General features: G+C 34.5%; 1 protein-coding gene across 2 annotated transcripts; it reads right to left on the reverse strand.

Annotated features, from left to right (window-relative positions):
- Nucleotides 1–104: 104 nt before the first annotated feature.
- On the reverse strand, nucleotides 105–27,710 carry LOC140783637 (fatty acid amide hydrolase). Of its 2 annotated transcripts, XM_073130580.1 has the most exons (20): nucleotides 27,211–27,710; nucleotides 27,025–27,134; nucleotides 26,873–26,933; nucleotides 26,550–26,737; nucleotides 26,335–26,464; nucleotides 26,153–26,230; nucleotides 25,920–26,067; nucleotides 20,373–20,485; nucleotides 20,219–20,294; nucleotides 16,627–16,698; nucleotides 16,270–16,321; nucleotides 12,768–12,848; nucleotides 12,612–12,695; nucleotides 11,593–11,696; nucleotides 11,263–11,355; nucleotides 10,518–10,586; nucleotides 8,688–8,752; nucleotides 6,509–6,570; nucleotides 5,797–5,892; nucleotides 105–462 (listed from the first exon to the last, which is right to left on the reverse strand). In XM_073130580.1, exons 1-20 carry the CDS (start codon nucleotides 27,290–27,292, stop codon nucleotides 400–402), a joined length of 1,827 nt encoding a protein of 608 aa, XP_072986681.1. In that variant the 5' UTR covers nucleotides 27,293–27,710; the 3' UTR covers nucleotides 105–399. The 2 variants fall into 2 exon arrangements, 1 of the variants encoding a protein (XP_072986681.1); XR_012108162.1 differs by lacking the exons at nucleotides 105–462; nucleotides 5,797–5,892 and adding an exon at nucleotides 9,328–9,434 and having other exon boundaries at nucleotides 6,503–6,570.
- Nucleotides 27,711–27,960: the final 250 nt, after the last annotated feature.

Raw genomic sequence — 27,960 nt, forward strand, 5'->3', positions numbered from 1 at the left:
AATGGTTACAGCTACTGTCTGATCATAAGTTTGCTTACTAGGAAAAACTAAATTGTGCCAAAGAACCATTAAGTTATCCTGATATATATAATTGAGACATCAACTGAAAGAAGGATAAATATTTTAGACAATCAGATAGTTCATGTAAACTCGCACCAAGCTTATAGCTGTTGTTCATATTTTTCGTCAAAAAATTAATTAGCAATAAAATTTCACAAGGTGTGATCTGCAATAGAACAGGAATTCCAGTCTGCTATATGTCCAATAACTAATTTTTACTAATGCCAACGAGAAATCAACTGGAATTGTCGATACAATTTCTGTGACTGCGGACAATGCGAACGGCCTGGACTTCGTCAGTGGTTTCCTCTGAATAACTAAAACTTTATTTCCACATGATCATATGCCCTTGAGAATATCGTAAAATGTTGCAGGCCGCCTCCTAGATTTTAAAAGGAGTTCCTAAAAGAATAATAAAACAAGTCACTGTAAGCCATGCCACTTTAAGCAATCGAAGCTACGTAATGTATTGACCAAATAATCCATGTCCATGGGAATTGAAAGTGTGATACTGAAGTCTCAAGATGGGTACAAAGATCCACAACAAGTATTCAAGTTTAATATAGGCTGTTAGATTTCTATCTTTTTCATAATTACACTATGTGGACAAATACTCCTGCGGTAACATTTATTTCCAAATATAAAATAACATGAACTAGATCGTTGTCTTTCTATGAAGGAGCACAAATCCAATAATGGGCAGATTGGATACTTATCTACATTGATTATCCAAACGTTGATTCATATGGACATTATATATTTATACTATATATAGCAAGCTAGTGGACATGGATGTATCAGGATGTTCATTTAAAAAATAAGCCTTAAGATCATGTCTATTTACCTTGATGATAATCTGCATTTAAACTCAGATTATGTGATTAATTTTTTATGTATATTCTAAATCTTTTTTTTTTCATTTTCTTTCACTATTAATTTCTTTAATCATGCTTGTAACACAATTTTTACTCTTTTGTTCTTCTGAACAAGTATCTATATTTAGTAATTATCGCATGTAATCATATTTTCTCCTGCTTAGAACAAATCCATTATCAATTGTTGTTGAAGTGCTGTCCTTAGATGTAGAAAGCTTTTAGAATGTCCCATCAAAGTATGGGTGTAAATGAGCAGAGCTAAGCTACGATTAGCATGAATTTGTTAGAACCGACCTGGGCTCAACTTGAGCATGAGATGAACTTATAAAGGCAAACCCAAGCTCAGTTAGGACATAGGAGCTGCCTCAGTATCAAAAAGAAAAAGAATGATTCACTAGTCTAGCTACAGGTGTTTGAACCACCAAGAACTAGTAGTGAAATATATCACAACCATTTGAGCTAACAACTGGTCAATAAATATATGTCTGTTATATGTAATCAAATTGTTATCTTTATCAACTGGCTGTCAGAGAATAGTGATTTTTATGTTTTATGTTCTAATATTCCTCATTTCTAGACTTAGATATTTTGATAGACTCAAAAAATAGATTTGATCTAAATGAGTAGAGGTTTTTATATTTTTAAATAACAGATGAGCTTGATAGGATTTGAACTCGAACTTCTACTCTGATACTATGTCATCTTACCAGTTGTTCTAATAACTTAAACTGTTAGGCATAAGTGGTTTTTATGCTTTAAACTCTTAAGTTTCTAAGGATATCTATTTATCAAGAACCATATAAGCAAACCAATTCAAGTAGATCTCAAGCTCAGCTCGTTTATACCGCAAGTGAGCTCCAACTAGTTGAGTGGCTCAAGAGTCAAGAGTATCTGTTGCAGTTCATGCCACTCTTGTATATGAATACATAGAACTCATGGAGCAAAGTATCGGACACAGCATTGGTGTAAGATGGATATCCAAGTATGTAACAATACCTATTGGCAGTTCCATTTAAAGAACTTAATTTTAATTACTATATGTCAATAAAGAAACACTTCATATTTCAATATGATCATAGCGGAAGGATATGAATTATTGATTATATTCGAAGATAACTGTGAGCTGTTTCAGCTGAGGTAGCACTTTTTACCTATAAACATTTTTGACCACACTGTAGCCGGCACCACAGCACCTTAATGAATGTCCCCAAGTAGACTTATTGAATCAGCATCATGAATAATATTCTACAATGCATTCTGATCCAGTTTATGTTTTCGACTTGTCAAGATACTGATATTCGACATATGGTCCTCTATTATAAAATGAGCTCTTGTTGGTGAAAAGGTAGTATATAATTGCAAAAAATTTCTTAATAGTTTTAGTGAACTTTCCATCTTATTCTACATAAATTCCGATATTCTAGGTTATCTTTCATGTTTGTTAGAAAATCTCTTAAGAGAATAGGACCTGCAGATAAAAATATTATAATAATAGGAACAAAAAATGTAAAATTTTCCAATAGTCCTAATCCAAATTGAATTCATCAATATTTATTTGATAAAAGACATAATAACTTGTTGAGGAAAGTTGTCTAGATAGTGGCAATATGTGGACCAAATAAAACTCAAATTATTCAAAGGATTCCTGCATTCAATTTATCTACCTTATGTTTATGAGATAGCCAGTCCAACTAACCCAGCATTCTCTTTATACTCAAGTAGCCGCTTGCAAATCTTAATTAAGGTTAATATTATTTTACATAATATAGCATTTTGTTTCAAGCTTATTAATAATGCTTTTGTGTTGATGTTTCACTAATTAATTAGAAACATCCACTCATATTGTAGTAAGATAGATTAGAGAGACGTTAAATGTAACTTTATCTTATTGGCATTTTTTTTGTTTAGTGGATATTTAAAACTGATCTATGAAATGTTATGAAACCAAAGGAAACTACAAATAAAGGCAAAGAGAAAGTCCTATAGTCTTATGGTGTCAAATATGTACTAGTATAAAAAAATACAAAGATAGAGGGCGGTCTCTGTAGGATTTCAGAAGAATAGCTGATATCCTCTTACCTGTTGGCTCATTTATTTACACTATTCAGCAACCGCGACAACTATCTAATAGAAATTTTGCTCTACTAATGTACTGTAATGCACTGAAAAGTGCACAATGGTGATCGTACCATTACACTCGTTCGTACTTAAATAGAGAAGATGGTTTGTTTAGGTGGCTAGAGTTACTAGAGGCAGCTAGGAGTGCCCTTTTGTCACCTCCATGAATTCTCCTGTTTGACTTGTGCAAGCATGCCTATAGTCACCGTAGTCCACCCCAACACTGGACAAAGGGGTGCTATGGAAGTATCCAGGTGGTTGGTATGGTTGAGAAAGAATGTCTAAGATGCTGATGGAGACAAAGAGATCAAGGGAGGGAAGATAGTTGTCCAGTAAAGGTGAGAGCAAGGCTCTCTCAACACTAATAGGCATATTTAACTAACAGGGCCCTTTTGAAAACTAAAACATAAAATAATATTTAATATATATTATATCAAGATCATGGATGGCCGTGCGAGTCAGCACACCCTATGCTGACCGGCACTTGCCATGCCGATAATAGCACGGCACTTGGCACTTGGCATGGCGTGTGCAAGTGGCACACCCCCGTGCCGACCGTGCTGATCGGCATGTGTGCTGTCCGGCACGGCTACATCCTGGTCATTGTGCCATGTGGAGCAAATTTTTTTAAAATTTTTCTTATTTTCATTAATCATTATCATATTAACTGATCAATTGATCATTTAGAAGGCTTAATTAAAACTGATGATAATGATGATGGTGATGGTGATATTAACGAGACTTAGTCTAGTGATAATGATGATATAGATGAGACATACGTCCCTATTACACAACCTTCTTAGAGAGGTATTCTTTTATAAAGGACTTGAGCCTGTAGGTAGCAGGACATCAGGAGAGATGCACCCACAAAATGATATAAGTTCATCATAATTACTATCATATCAAACACACCTATCAGAGCCAGAACACAATTATTATATTCTATATTCACAGTTTGCATATGCTTATGGTGTCTGTGTTTGTACCTGTGCCTATTCTGGTGACCTTTATTTCTATGCATATTTAATATTCGTATCATATCATAGGAGAATTATAAAATTCTTATTTATATGAAAACTATGTGAAGCAATACAATGAGCAATACTATTAGTGAATGAGTTTTGAAGAATACCGATAGTATTTAATGCAACATTCTCGTGTTATTCTTGTGCCAGCAAAGTCTTTGATCCTCCTCGCTATTTTACATTCAACTGGATATTAATTTTTAATTATTAAACTATTATTAATTAATATTATGTGTTCAATTATATTGAGTGTTCAATCATTAATACTAGTTTTAATGAATGTCTTCAATTATAGTATGTGTTGAATGATATTTATATTTAACTCTTGCTTTATCCTTAATAAAATATGTCATTTACAAAAATAATCTAAAGACAAAACATTATAATGTAGGTTTTAAATTTTTAATATATATATATAAATCAAAAACCAAAAATTGACATATCGAACACCAAAAATATCTTTAAATATTCTAAAAAGTTTATTAAAAATATTATAAATGCGTGCCAGTGACACGTAAAGGCGTGTCGATGTGTGCCGCTCGCTCGGCACAACCCGTGCCGATGGTGGCACGGCATGACACGTGCTACTGGCATGGCCATCGTTGATTAAGGTATTGATGAACAAACATATTTATATATACATAATAATATATATATTAATTTGTTATTAGTTATCTGTCGTGTAGATGGTAAGATTCTCATTTTTATAGAGGTTAGCCAAGGTTCATAGCTTTACTTCAGTCAATTAGTTTTTGTTTTCTTCCAACAAGCAAGTAGTACTACATCCGGGCCTTTTGGTCTTTGGGCCCACGAGCATAACAGTTATCTATATGCATACAATGAATAGTTGACCAAGCTAAAAAAAAGGGTCTCAACTTGACAAATTTGGGCACCCTAAATCTAATGGCTCTAAGTTTCATAGAATTAAGCCCTAGGCGACTATCCATTCACCTAGATGGCCTAATAGTTGGGTTGGGCCTAGGTGAGAGGGCTAGATGAAATGAGATGACCCTCATGCGCCAAGTAGGTTTAGGTTATAAAAAATATATTCATTAGTAATTATGATAGTGCCACTCATTTTTTGCCTCTCCAGATTTGAATTAGAAGGCATTAGGCACTAGGTGAATATTATAAAACACTAATTCACTTGTGGAATAAGAATAAGCTTATTCTAACCTCTATATACTGGTATAGCAAGTAAACAATCACTTAGGTCTATACTAGTATAATAATACCTACTCTTCCCTCTTCATTTCTATCTAATATTTTTATATTTACTAATTACTATTTTACCTTTGAAAAAAACATCACTTCAATCAAGTATTATTTCAGTCACTCATTCTCTTTCCTCTTTCTCTTCTCTATCTTCTCCTCATTCATTCATTATAAAAGATATGATAGTCATTTGTCAAACTATTTTTTCAATTTTACGCCACATCAAGTGTAATTATTACACACTATATTAGAATACAACTAAATACTATAATAGTTTATACTAGTATAAGCTCTCTTATGTAAGTATAAAAAATTAAAATAACTATACTAATATTGGCTTTATTCCAAGTGAATGAGAGAATCTTATTCAGGTTTTTCTATTTGCTTTCATGTAAAGGCAAAGGAAAACACAAAGTCACAAGCTTCTATTATAGTTTATTTAGCCAGTAGATAAATTAGTAAAAATACAAAATATATTTAGAATTTGTTAGAGCAAATAATACCTCCACTGCAGAAGCAACCCTCAGCAAGGTAGCCTCACCCCATGGACGGCCTATCAGCTGCAAGCCTATTGGAAGTCCTTCATTATCATGACCAATCTGGATAAAAAAACAGGCTAACATGAACATGGAGTTTTGTTTATGTAATTCACATGCACAAGTAGACTGTATAGCATTATATTTTGACTATGGGAGAGGCTTGTTAACAATTCTATAAAGGCTTAAGCCTTAAACACTACTACAATTTCTCAATTTCAGGTTTATGAATAGCATATATTTAAGCTCGGATAAGTAATTATCCTAATTTTCTTTTTCTACTAATTGTATTTACTCATAAGATTCGGTGAATAAAGAAAATACTACTGGATGGTTTTTGATTTTTTTTTCTTGATGATCTAACTAAAGCACAAGACAAGGCAGCTTCTAAAGGTATCTTAATTTCATACTATTTGGTTTCTTCATAGCATTTATTCAAATTCTCTGAGATATTTCTCATGTATTTGCTATAAAAGACATGAATTTTCTAGCATATAGATTATTTGTTTTCTCTTCAGCTTTACATGTACTCTATATCCATCCGATAACAGGATAATTGTGGAACTGCTCTACATAATAAAGATTCATCTTTATCTTCAATGGAGGATACAAATAAATCACAGAGCACAATGAAGTCAGTGAAAGCAAAATTGTCTGTAGAAATACATTCTTTACTCACAGGAACAGATATAGCTGGGAGACCAAGAAGGTTTCCTGCTATTATAAATCGCATGAGATAACCTGCAATAAAAGAAATGTATCACGAACATGTAGAATAATCCGTTAACCTGAAAATTTGTTTGATTCTTTGTACTGAAACCTTGTGGATTCACCTTAGTATTGGAACAATATTTAAAACAGAACTTCCATAGTTCAATCTGCATTATCTTGAGATGATGGAGAATATACATTTTTTCATTACTCATAGGAGAATTCTTTCAACAAATTTATCAATAGTATGCTTTCATTATTTGATATGAACTAGATTTGAACTGATCTGCTCGTAGAAAATTATGATATTTTTATTGGTGATAGCTTAGTGAGTTAGGAATCTTTTGGCTCCAGTTCACTTGATTGCAAGGTCGAAGTAAAAAGTTAAAATTGAAATAGTAAAGAAAGGTCGAAACTGGACATATTTTTAAATATCCAATATTGTAGCGGCCATCGGAGAGTGGCTCCAAGGATGTTGGGGGACGGCTGTAAAGTAGGATAGCTCGTGGAGGAAGGTGGTGGCTGGTGTACGGAGCTTGGAGAAGTTCTAAAGTTAAAATCCACTTCTAAGAAAATAAATGCAATCTATTGGCTTTGATAAAATGGTAAATGCATAAATAAAAAATAGCTAGAACCAATTTTCATTTCACAATGATAACTAACCTATGACCGCTCATATTTATAAAAGTAGAGTCATAGCGGGTCGGATCCGATTCGCCCTATTGGGATTACATCCGCTTTATTTGAAATTGAAAGCAATAAACAAATTCGACTAACTAAATTCGACTCGACTCAACTGACTTGACCCATGTGGTAGGATTGTATCATTATTTTCCACTGGTAGACCTTCTAAGAACTTGGCACTAGTTCATTAGATGTTAAACTGACATTAGTAATGTTTACACAAAAGTTCACATAGGTGTATTTTAAAATATCTAAATTTTATAAGGATCACTTTGATAATACTCTTCAGTCTTCATGCTATATCAGGAAGAAATTGACTTGGAAAATTCCAGAGATGGTTCATGAGATTTCTGAAAATAGGAAGCTGCATAAAGAAAAGGACAAAATAGTTCCTTACTGTTCCGTGTGATTGGAACTAGAAGAATTCATTGTAAGAGCAAGAAGCTTTGGCAAAGACCTAAGATGTTTATACTGGTGTGCTTCCAAGATCTGAACAGTTTGGCTAGCTAAATAGGAGCATTTCTGTTGATCATATTTTTGGATCAAATTAGGATTTCAGAAAGAGACCTAATATATTAGGTGATAAGAACAGCAACAAGTGGCAAGAAGAAAGAAACGAGAAAGGAAACACCTAAATATCCACCTGGCTTGGGAGGGAAAAGAGGAAGATTGCTGTTATCACTATAAAGATAACTAGAAATTCTATACCAAATTCATTGAGATATCTAGCATTCTAGCCATCCTTCGATCTTTAATGATTAAGAGAGTGGACTGTCAATGGGAAAAATCATTGCTCATGACCTCAGATGAACTTGTGGATAAAAAATTCGATGACAAGCAGGCCTGGACCTCGTTGAACAATGGAAAGTAGCTATTTTGTTATTCCGTTAATTCAAATAGTTTCAATCCTATATTTATGCACAGGCCTACACCAATGGTATAATATGAATTTGATGAATCCAAATAGCTAGGCATCTTGAAATGTCCCCAATTTCAAGGTGTCCAACATTCCTACACGTCAAGAAAATTTTCAGTTATACTGCTTATTCCTGAAGCTTTCCCAATCTCATCTCTCGATTAACTGCATTAAACTATCTAGAGTTCTAGACTACTAGAATACTGATCCAGTATTTGAAATCACTAAAGCATATACAATAAAGACCTCATGGAATGTGTGGGATAACATCATGTATAACGTGGCAGAGGAACAGAGCAACTAACATATTATAGGAAGCTCTCATCTGTCTATACAAAGGAAAGCATTACAGATGAAAATGAAACTAATAAAATCTATTTCCCTACTAATACTGATTTTTATTTCAAGCACATTGCAAGATCATACTGACTTACATGCCTGAAAAGAAAACTATCCAACGTATATGGATTTAACAAAACTGGATCACGAAGTACTTCATTAGCATATAACTATATAAAGCAGAAAAGTTATGAGACACTAAACTCACTTGACACCTCATAATTGGACTCTCCATATTTGAGAGCACCTGGAGGTATTTTTGGTGCAGTAATGCTGCCAATGAAAAAAGATGATAGTCAAGAAAAAAAGGTAGATTAGCTTTACCAAAACAATGTTTAAATTTATAGTTAAACAAATGAAAACCATGGATGTTACTCAACTAAAGTTACTGGACATATCTGATCTCCAATGGTATATAAGTTTTCTTATGCTTGTGAATAAGCTAGGGTAGCTAGCTAATCATTAATTGTATCTTCATTTCTTTATTAACTCTCATACTTCTCTCGTGAAGTTTGTGGACCTTCTAACCATACTTAAAAAAAAAGGATATACTTTTTTACTATGGCAAGAAAGATATTCACAATTTTGATTTCTCCTTCAAAAAGTACTGATCATTTCACAAGGAAACAATAACATTGTTAGATTAAGTAAAAAACAAAAAAGAAATAAGAGATTGATATGTGTATGTTCACTGCACTATCATTTGATCTGGAGAAAGCAATACAAAAAAGATAAAGAAAAAGAAAAGTAAAAGAAAAGAGTCAAGAGATAACAGATGACAGGTATATATCAGATTGGTGAAAAGTTTCATATAATCATTCTTTTCTCATTGAATTTTCTGTGCTAACCTTGTCATTTTAGGCATTGTTATCAAGTTAAATCAAGGTTCCAAGTATCGGAAGCGGGATCAGGATCGGCCGTCTGAAAAACCGATACGTAGGCCGTCCGTATCGACCTGTATTTTAAAATAATTTTTAAAATACAGAAAAATTCTTAATTTTTTAGAAAAATAACAATAAGATATAAATATAAATTATTCATATATAAAGTCTAAAAACTAAAAAATAAATATTATTTTCTCAATTTCTATTTCCTCCCCTTTTTACCACTCACACTCTCTCTCTCCCACATAAATTAAAAAAAAATTTACCTTCTCTCCACTAATTCTCTTTTTTATCAAACTCTCTCTCTCACTAACTCTCTCTCATCAAACTCTCTCCCTAATTAACTCTCTCTGCTACTAACTCTCTCTTAAAAACTCTCCCTCTCCCTCACCGACTGCCACCTCTTTCCCTCTTTAACATAGTTTTTTAATTTTTATTTTCTCTCTATCTCTCTCTCTCCTCTTCCCCTCTCTCCCTTCTTCCCTCTCCCTTTTACTGTTGCAACCCACAAACTCTATCTCTTTCTCCCTCTCTCTATCTTTCCCCCTCTCTTGCTCCATCTCTATCTTTCTCTCTTTCCCTCTCTCTCTTTTCCCTCTCTTGCTCCCTCTCTTTCTCTCTCTCTTTCCCCTTTCTTTCTCTCTTACCCATGCTCGTCTCGGGCGCGACCCGAAATGAATTGGGTATCTGCCGATCTGGCCGATACTTGACCGAAACCAATCAATAGATTAGTTTCGGCCCGATCTGTTTCAGCTGATCCCACTCGGGATCAGCCAAAACTAGGAACCATGAGTTGAATGACCATAGCTACTGCAACTTGTTGGCTTGTTAGTAAACATGCTCATTGCTCCAAAATAAATAAATAACTATTGGAACTTCAACTATATAATATTTTGAGGTGCACATGTTTGTAGATACACTGATGTGTGTGTGTGTGTGTGTGTGTGTGTGTGTGTTTGTACATACATGTTTGTAAATACACTATGAAAGGCTAGAAAAGAGTAATATCTTGTTAAAACAACAAATGTGAAGTTTTGTTAGATATATAAGAAATATGTATTACCTATATGTATGTATATACAAATGTGCATATGTATACATATACATATATTGGTATAATTAAGATATCACATGATCATCAGCAGAGAAGTTACCCTGTTGTAGGTGTTACTATGATATCGACCTTCTTAAAAGCTTCCATGTGATAGTACATTATCCTTCTCCTGTCAGGCAAAGTAAACATCTCTTATGAGTAAATATGTAGTAATTCTACTATAGTTGTAATCAACACATACAAATCAAAAACTCTGAATAAGATATTAAAAAGGGACACGAGGCATGTCCCCATATGCTGAAATCAGCAATTATCAGTAACAGCAGGAAGCTGTGACTATTATTTGAAATGTCTACTTGTTCATCAGAACAGAAAAATGCTCACAAATACTTCTCTTACAAGGTAGAATGCAGTAATAAGATAAAATACAAACCAAACTATGGGAAAAGACCGAGTATTGTCAGCTTCAAGTTATGCTTTATGGACAATCCCTCACTAATAGAAGCGTGCTAAAATGTTGACCATAATGAATTTGGTGTTTCATCTTAGAGATGAGCAAGTAACTGGGCTAGTAAACTATGAGTAAGACTAGTATATCACGAAGGTTCAATTATGTTAAATCATAACTTGTGACTTTATAGTTGCTTAAGATGAGGTTTAGTAGAACAAAAATTCCAAAATGCTAGTAGACTGAATACAAGAAAATATGTACTTGTACAACTCTGTATGTCCAGCTTTTCGCCTGGTTATAGGATTATTACATCCCTGTGGCAGCTAATGTAGTTTTTGCGCCAAATAAGATAAACTTCATTTACAAGATAGTTCATGAAATTGGATTTACTCACCTAAGGCGTTGGGAGGCAACATAATCAGTTGCAGAAAATGATTTGAAGAGCGCCAAACTAGTTCGTGTATCAAGTGTCAAATCAGAACAGTTCCTAGAAAACAAAGAAAATGAAATTCTTCACACTGATCAGTTATTCTTGACCAAAAAGGAGACCACAACTTCTAGTCATACAAATAATCAGCATCAATCACTCAGAGCAGCAAGTCCAAGTTATTGATTCAATTTTTAGAAAGAATACATTGCCAATCTATTATAGTCTGCATCAGAAAACTGGAAACTTAATAGCTATAAAATTCAGAAAATTGACTCATGAGATAAGTTCCAGTACCCATCCTTATAATCAGGGTTTAGATCACAAAGGGACTCAGAACCAATTGAAACAACGTGAGCAACTTGCATTTCCTCCAGATCTGGCAATATTATCTCCATTATCTTAAAAGCAAACAAAACAGAGCAGGTTAGACAGAAATTACAAGTATAAATACATTTAAGTTATAAATCAAGTGTAAAGATTATACGGATGGTCTTCTAATCAAAAGTTCACAATTAAGAACTTAAGATTAGGGTTCATTTTCATAGTTTTCTTGACGAAAGCTTTATGCTGGCTGTCAAGCAACCTAACCACCCCTCCTACCCTACTCGGGCTTGGGACCGGCTGTAATATCAAACTAAATGTGCACAGGCGGAGTTAAATAATTATGGAAGTATGAGAATAAAACTGGATCAAGTTTGCTTGAAATTAATCACATTTTAATTGAAATATTGTTATCTATATAGAGCTTCCCTTTATAAGAAAAAGCAATAACTTTTAATTTAGTAAAAGGTTATTAAGTCTGACTGAAAAAATGTTGTAAACATGGATACATATATATGAATATTAGACACAAGTGTAGAGAGGGGCATATCTTGTGGATATAGTACAGAGGATGTATATATATTGAACTAAAAAATTAGAGGTCGTATAATGAATATCTCAATCCTTTCATTTTTACATGATTCCCTACTTTGCATGCACAATGGTTAAAATCTCCAAAACCACTATAATATAAAAAAAGGTTTAATTTCCAGTGTTTTATGCACCAGCAGGACTCAAAAAATTTCTTTTATCATGCAGCAATTCAAACCTTGCAGATGGCATCCAGTTGTGAAGGCTTAAGATTAAAACATCAATTCCTAAATTAACAGTTGTCATAAACTCTTTATGATGCACCCTTCTGTGAATGTATATATATATATAGTCTTTATAGTCTTTATATGTGTGTGTGTGTGCGCTTCGTGTGTGTTTTGGAAATCTGATGACCCTATCCAGTTATCCCCGTGGATACATATAAAAAGATATTGACTCACTTCACTTCCAAAGGTATTGGAAAGCAGATTAAGGGCATCCTCGCATTTGTTGGAGATATCCTTGTTGGAAACATCATGGAACCACTACAAAAAACAAGTTTTCAGAACAAATTTAAACAGATAATTACTGAAAATTCACAATGCACCATTTCATACCTCTGAATATTTTCCGAGTCTCACTTTCTGCAAGATGTTTAAATTATCGGAGGATGACAAATCAGGCAAACAAAGGGGAGACTGTAATGAAAACAGGAAAGGAAAGTAAGTGCAATATGAATATCAAATCAATATCCTCTTTTTCAAATAAATAAAGCAAAATTATAGAAAATAAAATTTCTAAAGGGGTAAATATGCTGCATTGACATATAGAAGAAGTAAAGAAGTCGTATCACACGTGATGTAACTATGTATTGAGACACTGAAAACACAGAAATGCAACTGTTTGATTTCAGAAATGAGATTACTTTTCTGTGTATTAGCAAAATGTGGATACATCACAATGATAAAGAGCAACAGAAAACTAAGAAACCAAATTTTCGTGACAATATGCATAGATAGTAGAATTCCTTTGTGATAAAGATGAAACAGAAGAGATAACCATGCTAACAATACAAAGGGATAATTACATTTAGACCCCTTGAACTATTGTCTATTTTCATAGAGATCCCTTTATTTATTTTTTATGACACATTGACACTCTTAACTATGTAAAACCTTCCAAACTCTTGATGGTATAACAAGAAAATGTGAGAAGACAAATTTACCTGAGCTTAAAAAGGTGGGAGTGATAGGCGAGAATTCTTAAGAAATAGCCACCTTCCATTTTGTTTTCGTTACATCTTTGCCTTTGTATGCCATAGTTCCTCAAAACAACCCTAATTCTCTCTCATATTCTCTACTATCATCTTCTATCCTCCATGGATCCCAAAATCGGCCGATCTGAGTCGGATCGGCTGATCCGGATCGTGATCGGCCATAACTGATATTGATTAGATCGGCTTCGACCAATGTTGATTGTTTTTGGTCAGTATCAACTAAAAACTTAATTTTTTTTTAGATTCATAATGAATCTAAAATGTATCTAACCGAGGAGATATTAATAATTGAGTCATCAAAACTTTTTTTAAAATTTTTAGTTTTTACTCTCTATCTCTCACACACACTCTCCTCTCACTCTCACGCTTCACCGAGTTCATTTGGCGGCTGTTCCGATGAGCCCCTTTGGCTAGTCCACACTTTGGTGAACTCAGATGAGTTTTTTTCTCTTTTTTTTTTCTCGCCCACTTTTTAACTCCTATTTTCTTACTGCTATAGAACAACAGTGAAGATATATCTCTCTTCATGTTGTTCTATAGTAATAATTTATGAGTATAAAAATTTGTCTAATTCAAGTCGAAATTCACTATAATTTTGAATGAGTTTTTTCTTTAGTTTTTAAAGTTCATATATGACTAATTTTTATTTCTTCTTTTTCTATTATTTTTTATAATTTTTTAGAAATTTTTTTATATTTTAAATAATATTTAGAATCTTACGAAAAATAGTCTGATCAGATACAGGCGGCCGATACGATCGACACAGTTGATATGGCCGATACATATCGTTTTTTCTAACGCCCGATCCCAATTCCGGTATCGAGTTTTGGAACCTTGCTATCCTCTGCTCTCCTCTACTCCAAATGCAATTGGTGTCCCATGAGTGCAATTGGGTATTGGATTGAGAAAAGGAAGGATTATTGTGCCGCACTGCTAATCCCTTCTCTGTTTTTACTCCCATTCCAAGACATCTTGTCTTTGGGGAAAGAGAGGGAGTGTGGAAGTAGAGAGGCTATCGAGAGGATTTTTGAGGTGAGGGAGAGAAAGGAGAGGGATTTGGAGGAAGTGTGGGTGCTACAACAAGCTAGGTTATAGAGGAGGGAAGGAGGCAACAAATTTAAATTTGATGCGAAGGTAAGGACAATATTGGACATAAAATTTCCTCCTTTTCTTCTATTCAAAATAATGGTATAAACAGTAATAATCATTAATAGAATTGGTCACATGACAGCCACATTACACTTTATTAACAGAAAACTAAACGGATAATTAACAAAAGGGGCATTTGGGAGGTTTTTAATAGTTGAGGGGGTCAATATGTAGTAAATAAAAATTAAGGGGGCCTATGTGAAAATGAGTGATAGTTCAAAGGGACTGAGTGTCAATGTCCCCAATACAAAGGTAAAGCATAAGAGAAACAGAAAGACGTAACTCCGTGATAACATAATAAAACAAAAAATCAGTAAATCCAACGTGTTGTTCAAGGAATAACACAGTACTTAATGGCTAATACTAGCAATTCCTATATTAGATACCCTAAGCAAATAGCTTTCCCCTTTTAAGAGACCAGCTCCCTTCCAATCAAAATTCACAGTTACAATAAAAAAATAAGAGACCAGCTCCCTAAATTATGAGACCCAGTTCCAGTAAAAAAATTGGTGCAGTACTGCCTCATCTGGACCCAGTTCCAATCAAAATTCACAAGATATAAAAACCTGTGTCATATATAGCATTGCTTGTTAGCAACTCCTAAAAACCAAAATAACCAACTCAAAGCTGAGTTCAGCAAAGAAGGCCTGTTGTTTCTGAACTTCAGCATCCAAAAATTTCCGCACATCTTGGTATTCAAGATTAATTTGAGGTAGTATACCTATCACACTGAACAAGTGATTCTTCTATATATGCCTCTTTTGGAGCACAACGAAAGAACTCATTTAGTTTCATCCCCCATGAATTTCTCTTAGAATATTGAATAACATCATTTTGGAGGTTCTCATGATAGAAATCATAAAGATTCCCTAATTAATTATGGTTTCTTCTGATGTTGGAGGCTAGGATTACCGTTATGCAAAACTGACATTAGAGATTCTCTCTACGCAGAATATAAGTTATCAAAAGATATTTATTTTTACCCTACAACCAACTATAGATTATTATCATTTTTTTGTTCTTCTAGAATTATGTCTAAGAAAACTTTTGGAGATCCCTCTTGGCGATGCATGTTAGAAGAATAATGGAGTCCATGAACATCAAAATGTTTAACAGTGAGGAACTAGCTTGTCATTGCAAAGGATGCTCTTGTCACTTTACATTCTAATGTTCCAAATTTAGAATTCTCTTATTCTAGTAATTTTGACTTTACCTTTGAATTTCCCCATCTACCAATATTAAATACTTAAGATAGGAAAACATCAAGGGCAATCAACTTGGATCCACCTTTCAGTGTATTAAGGATTAGCCACCAGTAAATATTCGCAGGCAGATGCTGAGTTAAGTATCAGTCTTTACCACACAAATGATTTGTTTCACATCCTAGGAACAATTTATGCAGTAAGTGACTCTGGAAACAGAACTATTACAGAACAATTATCTCATTAACTTTTAGCTAATTTCTCTGTACTTGCACAGGACTATCGAGTTGTATAATTGATTTATTTATCAACTTTATGTCTACAACACTTTAGGACTTTGCAGAACGGGAAAGAGTAGTATAGTCATGTAGAAGATGTTTCTGTCCACTAGGGATATGTGACCAACCTATGCCAAATAACACTTAAGATAGATTTAAGAAAAAATATTAACAAGTTAATTAAGCAGTCAAACAAGAAACTAAATCATCTTACCGGCTTCAAGCTGATTTTATCAGCTTGAGAAGAGCCCGCCAGTGCTGAATAGCTGAAAATAGATGAACAATATCAAACTGACAACTCACCAATTTGAGACCAAAAAAAACATAGAATTTCTACAAAGATTGTCTTTACCCAATTAATGAAGTTTAGATTGCAAAATCAAGGTACAATCAACATGATTAATATTTTAAAAGGAAATGTTTCCCAAACATTCATCCCGACACCTAGAAATATGACAAATAAATTGCATTCAGAAAGATCAACATTTGGTTCGGCAGTAGTTATGACCGGTGAAAATAACTTAAGGAATCAGTTACACTGAACTATCATTTTGTGTGCAGAACTTCTTACACTAGCATAGCATCCTCAACTGTGGCTGCAAGTGGAGAAGCAACTTCAACAGTCCCGCATTCACATAATGACCTACAACCCATCTCAAGATTGGTAAATAACTTTTAGATAGAGCATTCCCAAATAAAAATAAAATGAAAATAATATAGGAAAACAGCAAACAATTACAATGGAAAAGAATCAAACAGTAACCATTTACAAACAACATCTACCTCCTCAGGATTGAAGCGTGAGTTCAAGATTGATTTATCACGCTTGCCAAGTAATCATTGATGTTAATAATCAAGTATGCCAAAAGTGCAATTGGTCTTGCTTTTACTTTATTATTTAACTTCCTTAGGAATATTTGATGTCTTTGCTGAAAAGTATGCCCTATCCTTATTACTCTTTCATGGAACTCCAGAAATATTGAGTATCATATATGTTTTATACACTATTTTGAAAAGCGGAAAAGGCGGCCGCCATGGCGGGGCGGTGCACCGGCCGCCCCGCCATGTTGAAAGGCGTCGGCAAAAGGCGGCCAAGCGCCTTGGCAGGCTGCCTAGGCACTAAATAGTGCTAGGTGGGCCGCCTGGCCCGACTTGGGGGGTTAGCGCTTCGGCCCGCCAAGTCGAGATGCGGTTATTAGTGAGCGGGTCGGGTTTTATAGTAGACCGGGTTTAATAAAACTAACCAATTTAGAGGAGTTAATTGCTTTATAAATTATTGAATTAATATTACAAAAAAGGAATTTTTTTTCACTGTCATGCATTATTAATTGGGGGAATTACTAATTGCCTGCTATTTAAGTATATAATTTCTAATTAGAGGATTTTGAAATGTGATTCATGTGAATAAACTAAAGTTAGTAAATAGATATCTCAGTTATTCAGTTATCACTAATAAGCAATTAGCCAATGTGATTATGTTATTTAGTGTTTTGGTTTAGTGCACTATTAAAATTTCTGTATATACTATACTTATTTATTTATTTATATTAAAAATGCTAGACCGCCTTGTCACCCGCCGTCCGCCTAGGCGCTTGGCAGTGGGGTGACCGCCTGCCACCCGCAGCCGTTTTTTAAAACATTGGTTTTATATGATGATACCATGTAACTATTTTGTTCTTTCTTCAGATACTAATTTCTGAGTTGAGTTATTATTTCATATTTGAATGGTTAATATTATTTAGAACCATGGTAACAAGATCATAGTGACTCTCGTTAAGGAGAAGTCCTGATGTTCCCTAGGTAATTACACATACAAAAAGACTCACGAGCCACCATTAGGTGACGCTTTGCAGTTTTGGTTCTAACTAGCCAAGGCTGTCCTCCATTACAATTGGTACTTCATTACATGTAACTTCTGATTCTTCCAGATCATGCAATAGCCATTGAGAAAAGACTTGTATGCCAACTATCTGACCATATATACAAATCCATCTGCCATTCAGATTTATGTCTTATTTCCCACATATAGCCTCCAACTTGAATCAACTCACTAATAATCAGTCGAGATACCTGAACTGGTAGCTACTTTCCCTTGTTTGATATGTACATTGAATCCTCCGAGTTCAAATTAGAAAAATATCAAATCACAATTCTGCCTTATTATGAAAAAAAATTGGGTTGTTGCCTTAGTTGAGGCTTGTAGTCCATTATGGACGAAGAATTACTCCCTCTTGAGTCACTAAAATTAATTATATATTGTCTTAATTGTGAATTGTGATGTCTGAACCAAAGATAGCCGTACCGACTGACACGAGTGCATGCCGACCCATGCTGATGTAGAGCCCATTTTTTTTACTTTTTCTTATTTTCAATCATCATCAAATAACTTTAGTGTTATTCTTGTACTGACAAATGAATCATTATCAATATGATTGAAGATTATCAATAATATTTAACGCAATATTTTTATGTAATTCTTATGCCGGCAAATTAAGTCTTTGATCTTCCCCTTCATTTTACGTTTAACTAGATATTAGTTTTAATTATTGAATTATTATCGATTAATATTATGTGTTGAATGCTATTATGTGTTCAATTATATTATAGAGTATTCAATCATATTATGAAGTGTCTAATGATCAAGCCCCCTTCACTTGTAGAATAGGAATATGTTATTCTGGTGTAGTAACTAAACAACAATTTATCAGATTTAATCCCACATTATGTGGGTATGCGAGGGTTATAGCGAGTATGTGGGGTTATAACCCCGCACTCAAGTATGTAGGGTAATACACTGCACTGCACGAGGATGTAGAAAGATGCAGAGTTTGTGCGGGGTTATCACCCTACATACTCACATAGTGCAGGGTTATAGCCCTCTATTCAGGTATGCGGGGTAATACCCCACAGCGCAGGCAAACAAGGTTATAATCCCGCACTTAAATATGTGAACCTGCCTTTAGAGATAGCAGAAAGAATATAGCAATTGTAGTTAATATGATTAGTAATTATGTATTGTCATCTCATGAGGTTATAACCCCCTCAAACCTACATAATGCGGGAAAATTTATAAATATTATTTCCCTCCGACAATTCAAGGAAGCATGCATTATAAATAATAATAAATAATTCATTTTATAGAGTTTGTTAAGTCCAAAGTTGTAATAATAAATAATATCATTTTAAAAAAATATTATTTACTACCACTAATTTAACATATACTCAAGAGTATTTTCGTCATTTGATTTAAAACATCATCAATTCCTAATACAATTTTATTATTCTTTAATATTTTAATATTAACTTTATATCACATTAAATGTAAATATTACTCTTTTTACTAATATTGAATTAAATATTAGAATAGCTTATACTAGTATTAGCTCTCTTCTTCTAGTATTAAAAATTAGAATAACTTATTACTAGTATCAACTCTCTTCTTGTGATATTAAAAAATTAGAATAATATTGTCTATTCTAGCCTTATTCCAGAAGTGAACACAACAAAATATAAGTTTTGAATAATGTATTCAATGATATTATGTGTTGATAATATTTATATTTAACTATTGTTATATCTTTAATAAAATAGGTTATTTACAAAAATATTCTAAAGATAAAAGATTATAATGTAGATTTTAATACATTTATTGAAACTAAAAACCAAAGATTGACATACCTAAAACCCAAAAATTTCTTTAAATATTCTAAAGTTTTTTATTAAAAATATGTTAAATGCATGCCACTGGCACGTAAGGGCATGCCAATGGTGGCATAGCACAACATGTGTCTTTGGCACGGCCATTGTTGATCTAAACAATTATATATTTTTTCATATCTTATCCTCAGTTTTATTCCCAACTTATCATGGCCAAAATAATTTGCCATTCAATCTATTATAATAATAACACCCACTCTTCCAGCTTGTTTTTCCTTTTGGATATAATAAATATTTGACCACAGCTGGCTGACATTCTGCCACATGAAGCCTAGCTCTTTTCGTAACACATTGTAAAAATGATTGTAGTGACTAGTGAGGTAGAAGGTACTCATGGTCAATGAATAACATTGGCGATAAGAACTGGATCTTATATGCCGTCAACACAATGAACAGACAAACAGTTGGAGAAAACAATGAATAAAAAGAACTTCAGAGCATTTTACCCTTTCATGTTAGTTCGCCCATATGTTGTCTTCAAACCCACAACACCACAAAGCGAAGATGGGATCCTAACTGAACCTGCCTTTGACTAAAAGCATGATAACATTGAACTCCAAATAAAGATGACAGTCAAATTGGAATTTCACGTTTACCAACCTCCACCATCTGTTCCAATCGCTGCTGAACATAAGCCAGATGCTACAAGTGCTGCTGGACCAGAGGAAGATCCACCAGTGTACCTTTCAATTGAATGTGGATTTCTTGTTGTTCTGAATGTGAGGAATTACAGTACGAGCGTACTGGTTAGACATAATGATAGAAGTTACAGAATCAGACAATTAAGAAGAAACACCCTTGACAATCTGAACAGAAGCAGCAAACAAAAAAAAATGCAAACAAAATTGTTCTAGGGGGCCAACTGTCGCATAAGAAAGAGTAAGTCCTGAACAGCACAAATATCCAAAAAAACAAGGGAAAGAATTACTCTATCATGTGGAGTGTTTTTGTGAATTGAAGAATAAAGCCTTGAAAAGGGCATATATTTACAATATTATAACATTCAGATGCTCATAACCAACTTGTTAATATGTTGAAATCTGCTTTATCAGGCCATTAACTCAAAAATCCAAGGGTAAAAGAAAAAGGAAAAAAAGAGCAGTAAGTAAAAGTAACTGCTGTTGTTAGGAGAATACTTTTAATCAATCACATACTAACTCCAGTAATATTACCGTAAAACACTTATAATATATTATATTCATACAGAAATACAGCAAATAAAGAAACTATATATAATAAAGAAGTACTCTAAGTTAGTGGAAATAGACCCCTCATTTTTCGTGCACAACTTTAATCGTCCTTCTGAATAAACTTCCAAATTATGAACTTCAAATCATACTTTCACGAATATTCTGTTTCAACACTTGATTTATCTAGCGTCATGCTATTGAAAAGGATGCCTAATGCACACTACACAAGGCTCCAAATAGATGGGAGTCATGGCTAATGGCTTCTTGTTGTGTTATACTAGCAAAACTGGGAAAACAGCAGACAATTTAACAGGTACTCAAGAAAAACATTCTTAATCAACTTTCAACCTAATATAAACTTAAAAACCTGAAAACATAAGAGTACTTTTGGTCTTTTGGACAAGCTTCATAGTATGCTAATATGCGCCAATAACTACCAGTGCTCCAGCAATACTTAACAGTTGTCATACAACCATATCATGCCTTAACTATATAAAACACATATTGACCTGATAAAGTGCCAGACATATATATTCCTTGATTAACCTTCAAACACCAATGTTTGTGTGAAGGGTGGTCAGATTCCATCATTTCTGTGTCATTTTTCTAAGAACTAGCTTTGAGTTGAAGATATGTATCAAGGCATTCCAATCAAAATCTACTTCTAAAGTGAATGAAAATCTTTATTTCCATCGAATTGACTACATGAATCTTGTCAAGATTGAGCTGCCATCTTTGGTCCTCCAAAGACTAGCTCTTTGGTTGAGATTTGCACCATCAAGACTAGAGTTTGCATTGGAAGATGTACAAGGTTTAACAAGCTAAGCCATAATTTTTCTGGATTTATGAGGTGTATGACCCAAGCTTCACTGCAGTTACCTTGCAGGCCCAAAAGCATGAATAATTATAGCCATTGACCTTTTGTCCAACCAGAAAAAGTCAGTCCTGAAACTCATCTCTTTAACCCCATTCTTCATCTCTTTAGTTAGGAGATGAAGATTGCTACCATCCCTAATGTCTCCCATATACCTGTTTTCCCCTCCCCCACGGAGCAGATGAATAGCTCAGTCCAATTCTGTAGCTCTCTCTCACTCTCCCTCATATCAGCAAACTGCAGGAACACTGTGACCCACATCTTCTCATTAACTAAGATCAGCCTCTCCTCAACACCCTCATCTCTTATCTCCCACCAACTTGCAACCTTGTTTGTAGCAATTGAGAGCCCCTTAGCTTCCAGGTCTGAGACACAGGAAACTAACCAACTTTGGGTAAGATTAAACATGATCTGGTTCAACTTTGATTAATAAAGCCTCATTCCTGGTTCCTAACTAGACTTCAACCAGATCTCAACCTGGTTTAGCCCGATATTCAAGATTTTGATCATGTAAGCACTTGATGATAATTAACATGACCAATGTGTTCTCGCACTCTAGCTCCTTAGTCAAATGGCAAACCACAATTCTATTAGCTTCCAAATAATTAAGAGTACTACCTTAAAATGGCAAGCGAAAAGAATAAAAGGTGTAGCCCAAAGTGATCAATATGACTCAGTATAAGCTTGGTTCCAAAAATCGGCTAATTCCGAATCGAAATCAGTCTAGTGACCAGTATCCATCTAGAATTGGTTGGATCTATCAAAATTAACTTTTTTCTAAAATGAATCTGACCTAGGACTCTATGAGACATTAGTAGTTGATGTTCCCATCTGCATTCTTTTCAAATTTTTAATTTTTATCTTGCACTCTCCTTCCACTTCATACTTTACCGAGCTCATCCGGTAACCAATCCGGTGAGCCCCTTTAGCTACTCCGCACTCTGGTGAACTCAAATGAGTGTTTTTATCTCTATTGTGTTTTTTTATCTTCTCTCTTCTCAGTCACTCTTTAACACTTTCCCTTTCTCTCTCTTTGCCTCACTTCTGTAGCAACAATTTACGAGCATAGAAAATTAGAAATTTACCAAATTTAGTTTATAATTCATTATGGTTTTGGGCAAGTTTTTTCTTTAGTTTTTAGGATTCACATGTGACTGATTTCTACTTTTCTAAATTTTCAGAAATTTCCTTGTATTTTTAAATAATATTTAGAATTTTACATAATTAGAAAATAGTTTAATCCGATATTGATGATAGATACAACTGATACGTATCATTTTTCTTAGCTGCCGATTCCAATCTGATCTCGATGCCGAGTTTCGGAACCTTAAGTATAAACACAATTAGTCAATAGGAATAGGAATTAATGACTCAAAAGACAAAAGAACCAAACAAGAAACAAAGATTCAGCCATTAGCAATTGAAATTACCCGGTATACGCATTATAGTTAATAAGAGAAGGGATTATTTATGGTTCCACATTGGTAATATAAATCATAGATGGTCGTGTCAACCCGTGCCGATCGGCACGACTACATACTAACCGTCATACGTGCCATGCCGAGCCGTGCCGGTCCGGCACCGCTGTGTGCCGATCATTATGCCATATAAAGCTCTTTTTTTAATTTTTCTTATTTTCATCAATCATTATTAAATCAATTAATCAGTTGATTATTTAGAAGATTTACATAAAATTGATGATAATGAGACTAGAGATGATAATAGTGATGGCAATAGTGATGATGATAATAATGAGACTTAGTCTAGTAATGGTGATGATGGAGATGAGACATGTATTCTTGTTACACAACCTTCTCAGAGAAGTATTCTTTTTACAAAGAACTTGAGTTTGTACGTAGCAGAACATCAGGAGAGGTGCACCCACAGAATGATATGAATTTATCATAATTACCATCATATCAATTACACCCACCAAAGCCAGAACACCCTTATTATATTTTATATCCACAACCTACATATACTTATAATATGTCTGTACATATTTGGTGCCGTTCATTTTCATGCATGTTCAATATTCATATCATTTCATAGAATAATTATAAAATTTTTATTTGTATAAAGACTATGTGAGACATTACAATAAGCAATACTATTAGTGAATGGGTTTTGAAGAATATCAACAGTATTTAATGCAATATTCTCGTGTTATTCTTGTACTAGCAAATGAAGTCTTTGATCATTCTCGTTATTTTACATTCAACTATATATTACCTTTAATTATTAAACTATTACCAATTAATATTATGTCTTCAATTATATTATAGTCTTCAATCATTAATATTAGTTTCAATAAATGTTTTCAATCATAGTATGTGTTGAATAATATTTATATTTAGCTGTTGCTTTATATTTAAGAATAATGGTAACCCTACCATTAACTAGTTCATTTTCATTTATTAATTTATTTACTAATTTCATAGTAATAAAAATACATGTCCTACCAAGATAGAATTTGTAACTTGTTATCCTCTTGCCTAGTAGGCAAAGATCTACCTCTGATCCTACTCATATTAGGCCTAGTGCTCAGGTAGTTTGGCCAATAATAGGTCAAAAAATATTGAACGGTGATAGGGGCAAAGGTTTCCGAGGAATATAAATAACCTCCGATTTTTTTCTAAAATAGGTCATTTACAAAAATAATCTAAAGATAAAGCATTATATGTAGGTTTTAAACTTTTAATATATATATTTAAACCAAAAACTAAAGATTGACATATAGAAAACCCAAAAATATTTTTAAATATCCTAAAAAATTTATTAAAAATATTATAAATGCGTGCCAATAACACGTAGGGGCGTGCCACTAGCACGCAAGGGTGTGCTACTAGCACGGCAGAGCGTGCTGAGGCGTGCCGTTCGGCACACCCCATACTGACTAGCACGTGCCCTCTTGATGGTGGCACGGCACGCGCTACTAGCGCGGCCATCGTTGATATAAATTATTAAGGCCATAAATATTGACAGTTTGCAAGTCTAAAGAATATAACTGAAAGTAACATCTTGCTAGAAACAATCACATTCAAGTTCTATGGATTAGCACTTGAAAGAAAGAGAGAAGGGGTGGTTGGTAAATTGGGAGTGGACAGGAGTGTGGACAGGGGTGAGATGAGCACTTGGAGAAGCATAGATCGTTATCAAAATAAAGCTGGAACAGCTCAACATAAAGCTCAATTTACATGGTAAAATGAGCCTAAGGGACAAGAAGCAAGTTGAAAGATCATTAAAATAACCAATGATAAAAATTTGAATCATTCATTGAATATGTTTAAAAGAGATTTGATAAAAGTTACCGATTTTGGACCAAAAAGAATTAAATAAGAGTTTTGAACGATATCAACATCTCAAACGAAGAATTTCCTTTCAGGTGGCATGGGGAGTTGCATGGCCATGAGCATAGGCTAGCATTGGTCGGCATGGGGCAATATATGTCAACCAATCCCGAACATGTTTACTGACATGGCAATCCATTACTCTTAATATGTAACCGTATCTAGCTTACGTGCATCTTCAGTGTCCTATAAAATGATATTTACAAAAATACTGATTGATTTAGCATTGTGATTGGTTTGTCTTTTTCTTATTAGGGACATAAATAATCATGCCTTGAAATGGAAGAATTGGTTGATTTGGCCTTGCAAACCGATACTCTTTGCAGTACTGGAGAGACAAAGTGAACCATAGCCTCTTTCAAATTTTGATGACATCTCTTATCAGTGGATTTCTATTGCGAAGTTATGTGCTAGAAAGAATTCATGAAACTATAATGTGCAGGTATCTTATTTTATTAGTCACTAACATTTGTGACACTATCAAATAATTAGAGAAATCTGGTTATTTTTGGGACATCCACAAGTCAACTTTCACTTCCTAGTTCCAACAGTAACCCAAGTGGGCAAGTTCTCATAATTTGCATAAGAGATCCTCTCTTATTCTTATAAAACTAGCAAGAGCAAGAGCAAGAGCAAGAGCAAGAGCGTTTGGACCACATTTGAGTATGAGAATGTTAACAGAGAAATGTTATATATCATTACATTTCTAGAACAAAGATTGCAATCGTCATACCCGTAAGTTGGATTGTTTCCAGTTGTCCCAAGTCCTAGTTCATGCATATTTGCTTTCCCAACAAGAATCACTCCACATCTGCGCAATCTAGCTACACAAACTGCATCCTCCTCCACACCACTGATTCCATCGAGCCATGCAGTCGCACCTGAAATCACAGCATTTTGACATTTAATACACATAAATGCCAAAATCATCTAGAAGGAAAGTGTACAAAAATTGCATTGTCCTACCTTTTGTTGGATAAGGATGGCAATCTATATCATCCTTAACGGCAATAAAAATTCCATCCAAGATGGATAACGGCTTTCCTGTGAATGCAGAAGATGACTAAAATAGTAAAAATAATGACTTCAAAATCATGGACAATAAATGTAAGATTATAATGTAAATTAACTTTTTCTCCTTTCCATACCTTCCTGAAACCTTTTTGTGGAAGCTTCAGCCTGCTTTCTTACTTCATCTTTGCTAAAAGTAATCAGCATTGGCATGGGAGGCTTCTTATTATTCCATTCTTCCACAGCTGATAAAATATGCTCTACAATCTAGACTCTCCAAATTAAGTCCCTTCTCATCCATAGCCATACATCAATAAAAGAGTCAAAATCTCAGAAAACTCTGGTATCTTACAATTGATGGGGTGGTGATCTTAGACCGATAAGCGTGTGCATAGTCACGGATTGTCCAGTAAAGAAATGGAGGAGAGTCCTGATTCCAATGTAGAGAGGGATCATAAGGAGGTAGGCACTCTACAGCCATCTCAAGGCGATCTACAGGGTCTCTCTCTTCATTTACTTCAATTACTCCTGGCTCTTCCTCTGAAATTTACATTCCATGTTGTTAGATACACCAGCAACAACCATTATCAATATTACGCTGACTACTTACGCTGACCAGCTAAGTTAACCCAATTTAGGAAGAAGACTCAAAAGGAATTGCTAGAAAAACGGTACCTTGAGGCGGGTATTCGGGGCGGTACATTGGCTTTTCCGGAATAACCGTATGCTGCAGAATCTGCTAAAGGAGAAAAGAGATCCAAGGCAAGAGAAAAAAAAGAAGAAGAAGAAACCAAAAAGTATCAATTCTTGAATCGTAAAAGCAAGACCTGATTCAATCCATTCTTCTTCTTCAAAAGGGATGTGACGACGGGCCCGACGACCGGTGCCTCCATCAGCCAAACGAACAGCTTCAGCGAGATTCCAGTCAGGTGGGGCGCTGACGGATAAAAAAAAACAAATCAAGATCAGCGAAGATCCCATCATCTCACTAACATATCAAGACGAGGAGAGACCTTCGATATGCTTGGGCTGGTACTTGACCGTCGACAGGTCGACGCACTCGGCCGGCAGCAGCTCCCGCTTCATCTTTCCCATCTCTCTCTCTCTCTCTCTCTCTCTCACTCTTCTTTCCGAATCCGATAAGAGTGGGGAGGAGAGGCAAATAAATAGATGGGAATAGCAGTAATTCTTCGGGTTCGAATAAATTAATAAAGACGTCAGTCAAACAACCCCCCCACTCCGTTGTTCCCTTGATGAATTGGCGATAGCGACGTGAAGGCAAATTGACAAGGAGATCGGCTTGGAAAGTTGCCGTGTGAACACCGGCCAGCATCGGAACGGCTGGACTGGGGCCTACCATATAAACTCTTAACACATCACATATGGACCAGCAATGGTTGAGACTTTTCGCAGTCTGTGCAGCAGCTTAGAACGTTGAGATCTAGGAGCTGTCTAGAAGAATTGATCGTCAAATTAGACAACTGCATCTGAACAAAAAACTAAAACTTCGATCAGGAATACGTAATAAAGGTGCTGGGATTTATACTGGTGGAGTCAGACGACGTTTCAATTTGGCCTTTTTGGCCTTCACTGGAACTGGAAGGTTGTCTAATGTGTGTTAACAAACCAGTCAATAAAGAAAGGGAGATCTAGTGCGTACTTGTTTTACTAATTCTTCCTCCCTGCGGTAGAGGTAAGTGTTAAATAATATGTCTAATAGGAATCTAAGATTCTTAAGAGTATAATAAAAATGTAAAAAATTA

This window comes from Typha latifolia, chromosome 3 (genome assembly GCF_019914945.1).
Source record: "Typha latifolia isolate L0001 chromosome 3, TyphaL0001v2, whole genome shotgun sequence".
NCBI lineage: Eukaryota > Viridiplantae > Streptophyta > Magnoliopsida > Poales > Typhaceae > Typha > Typha latifolia.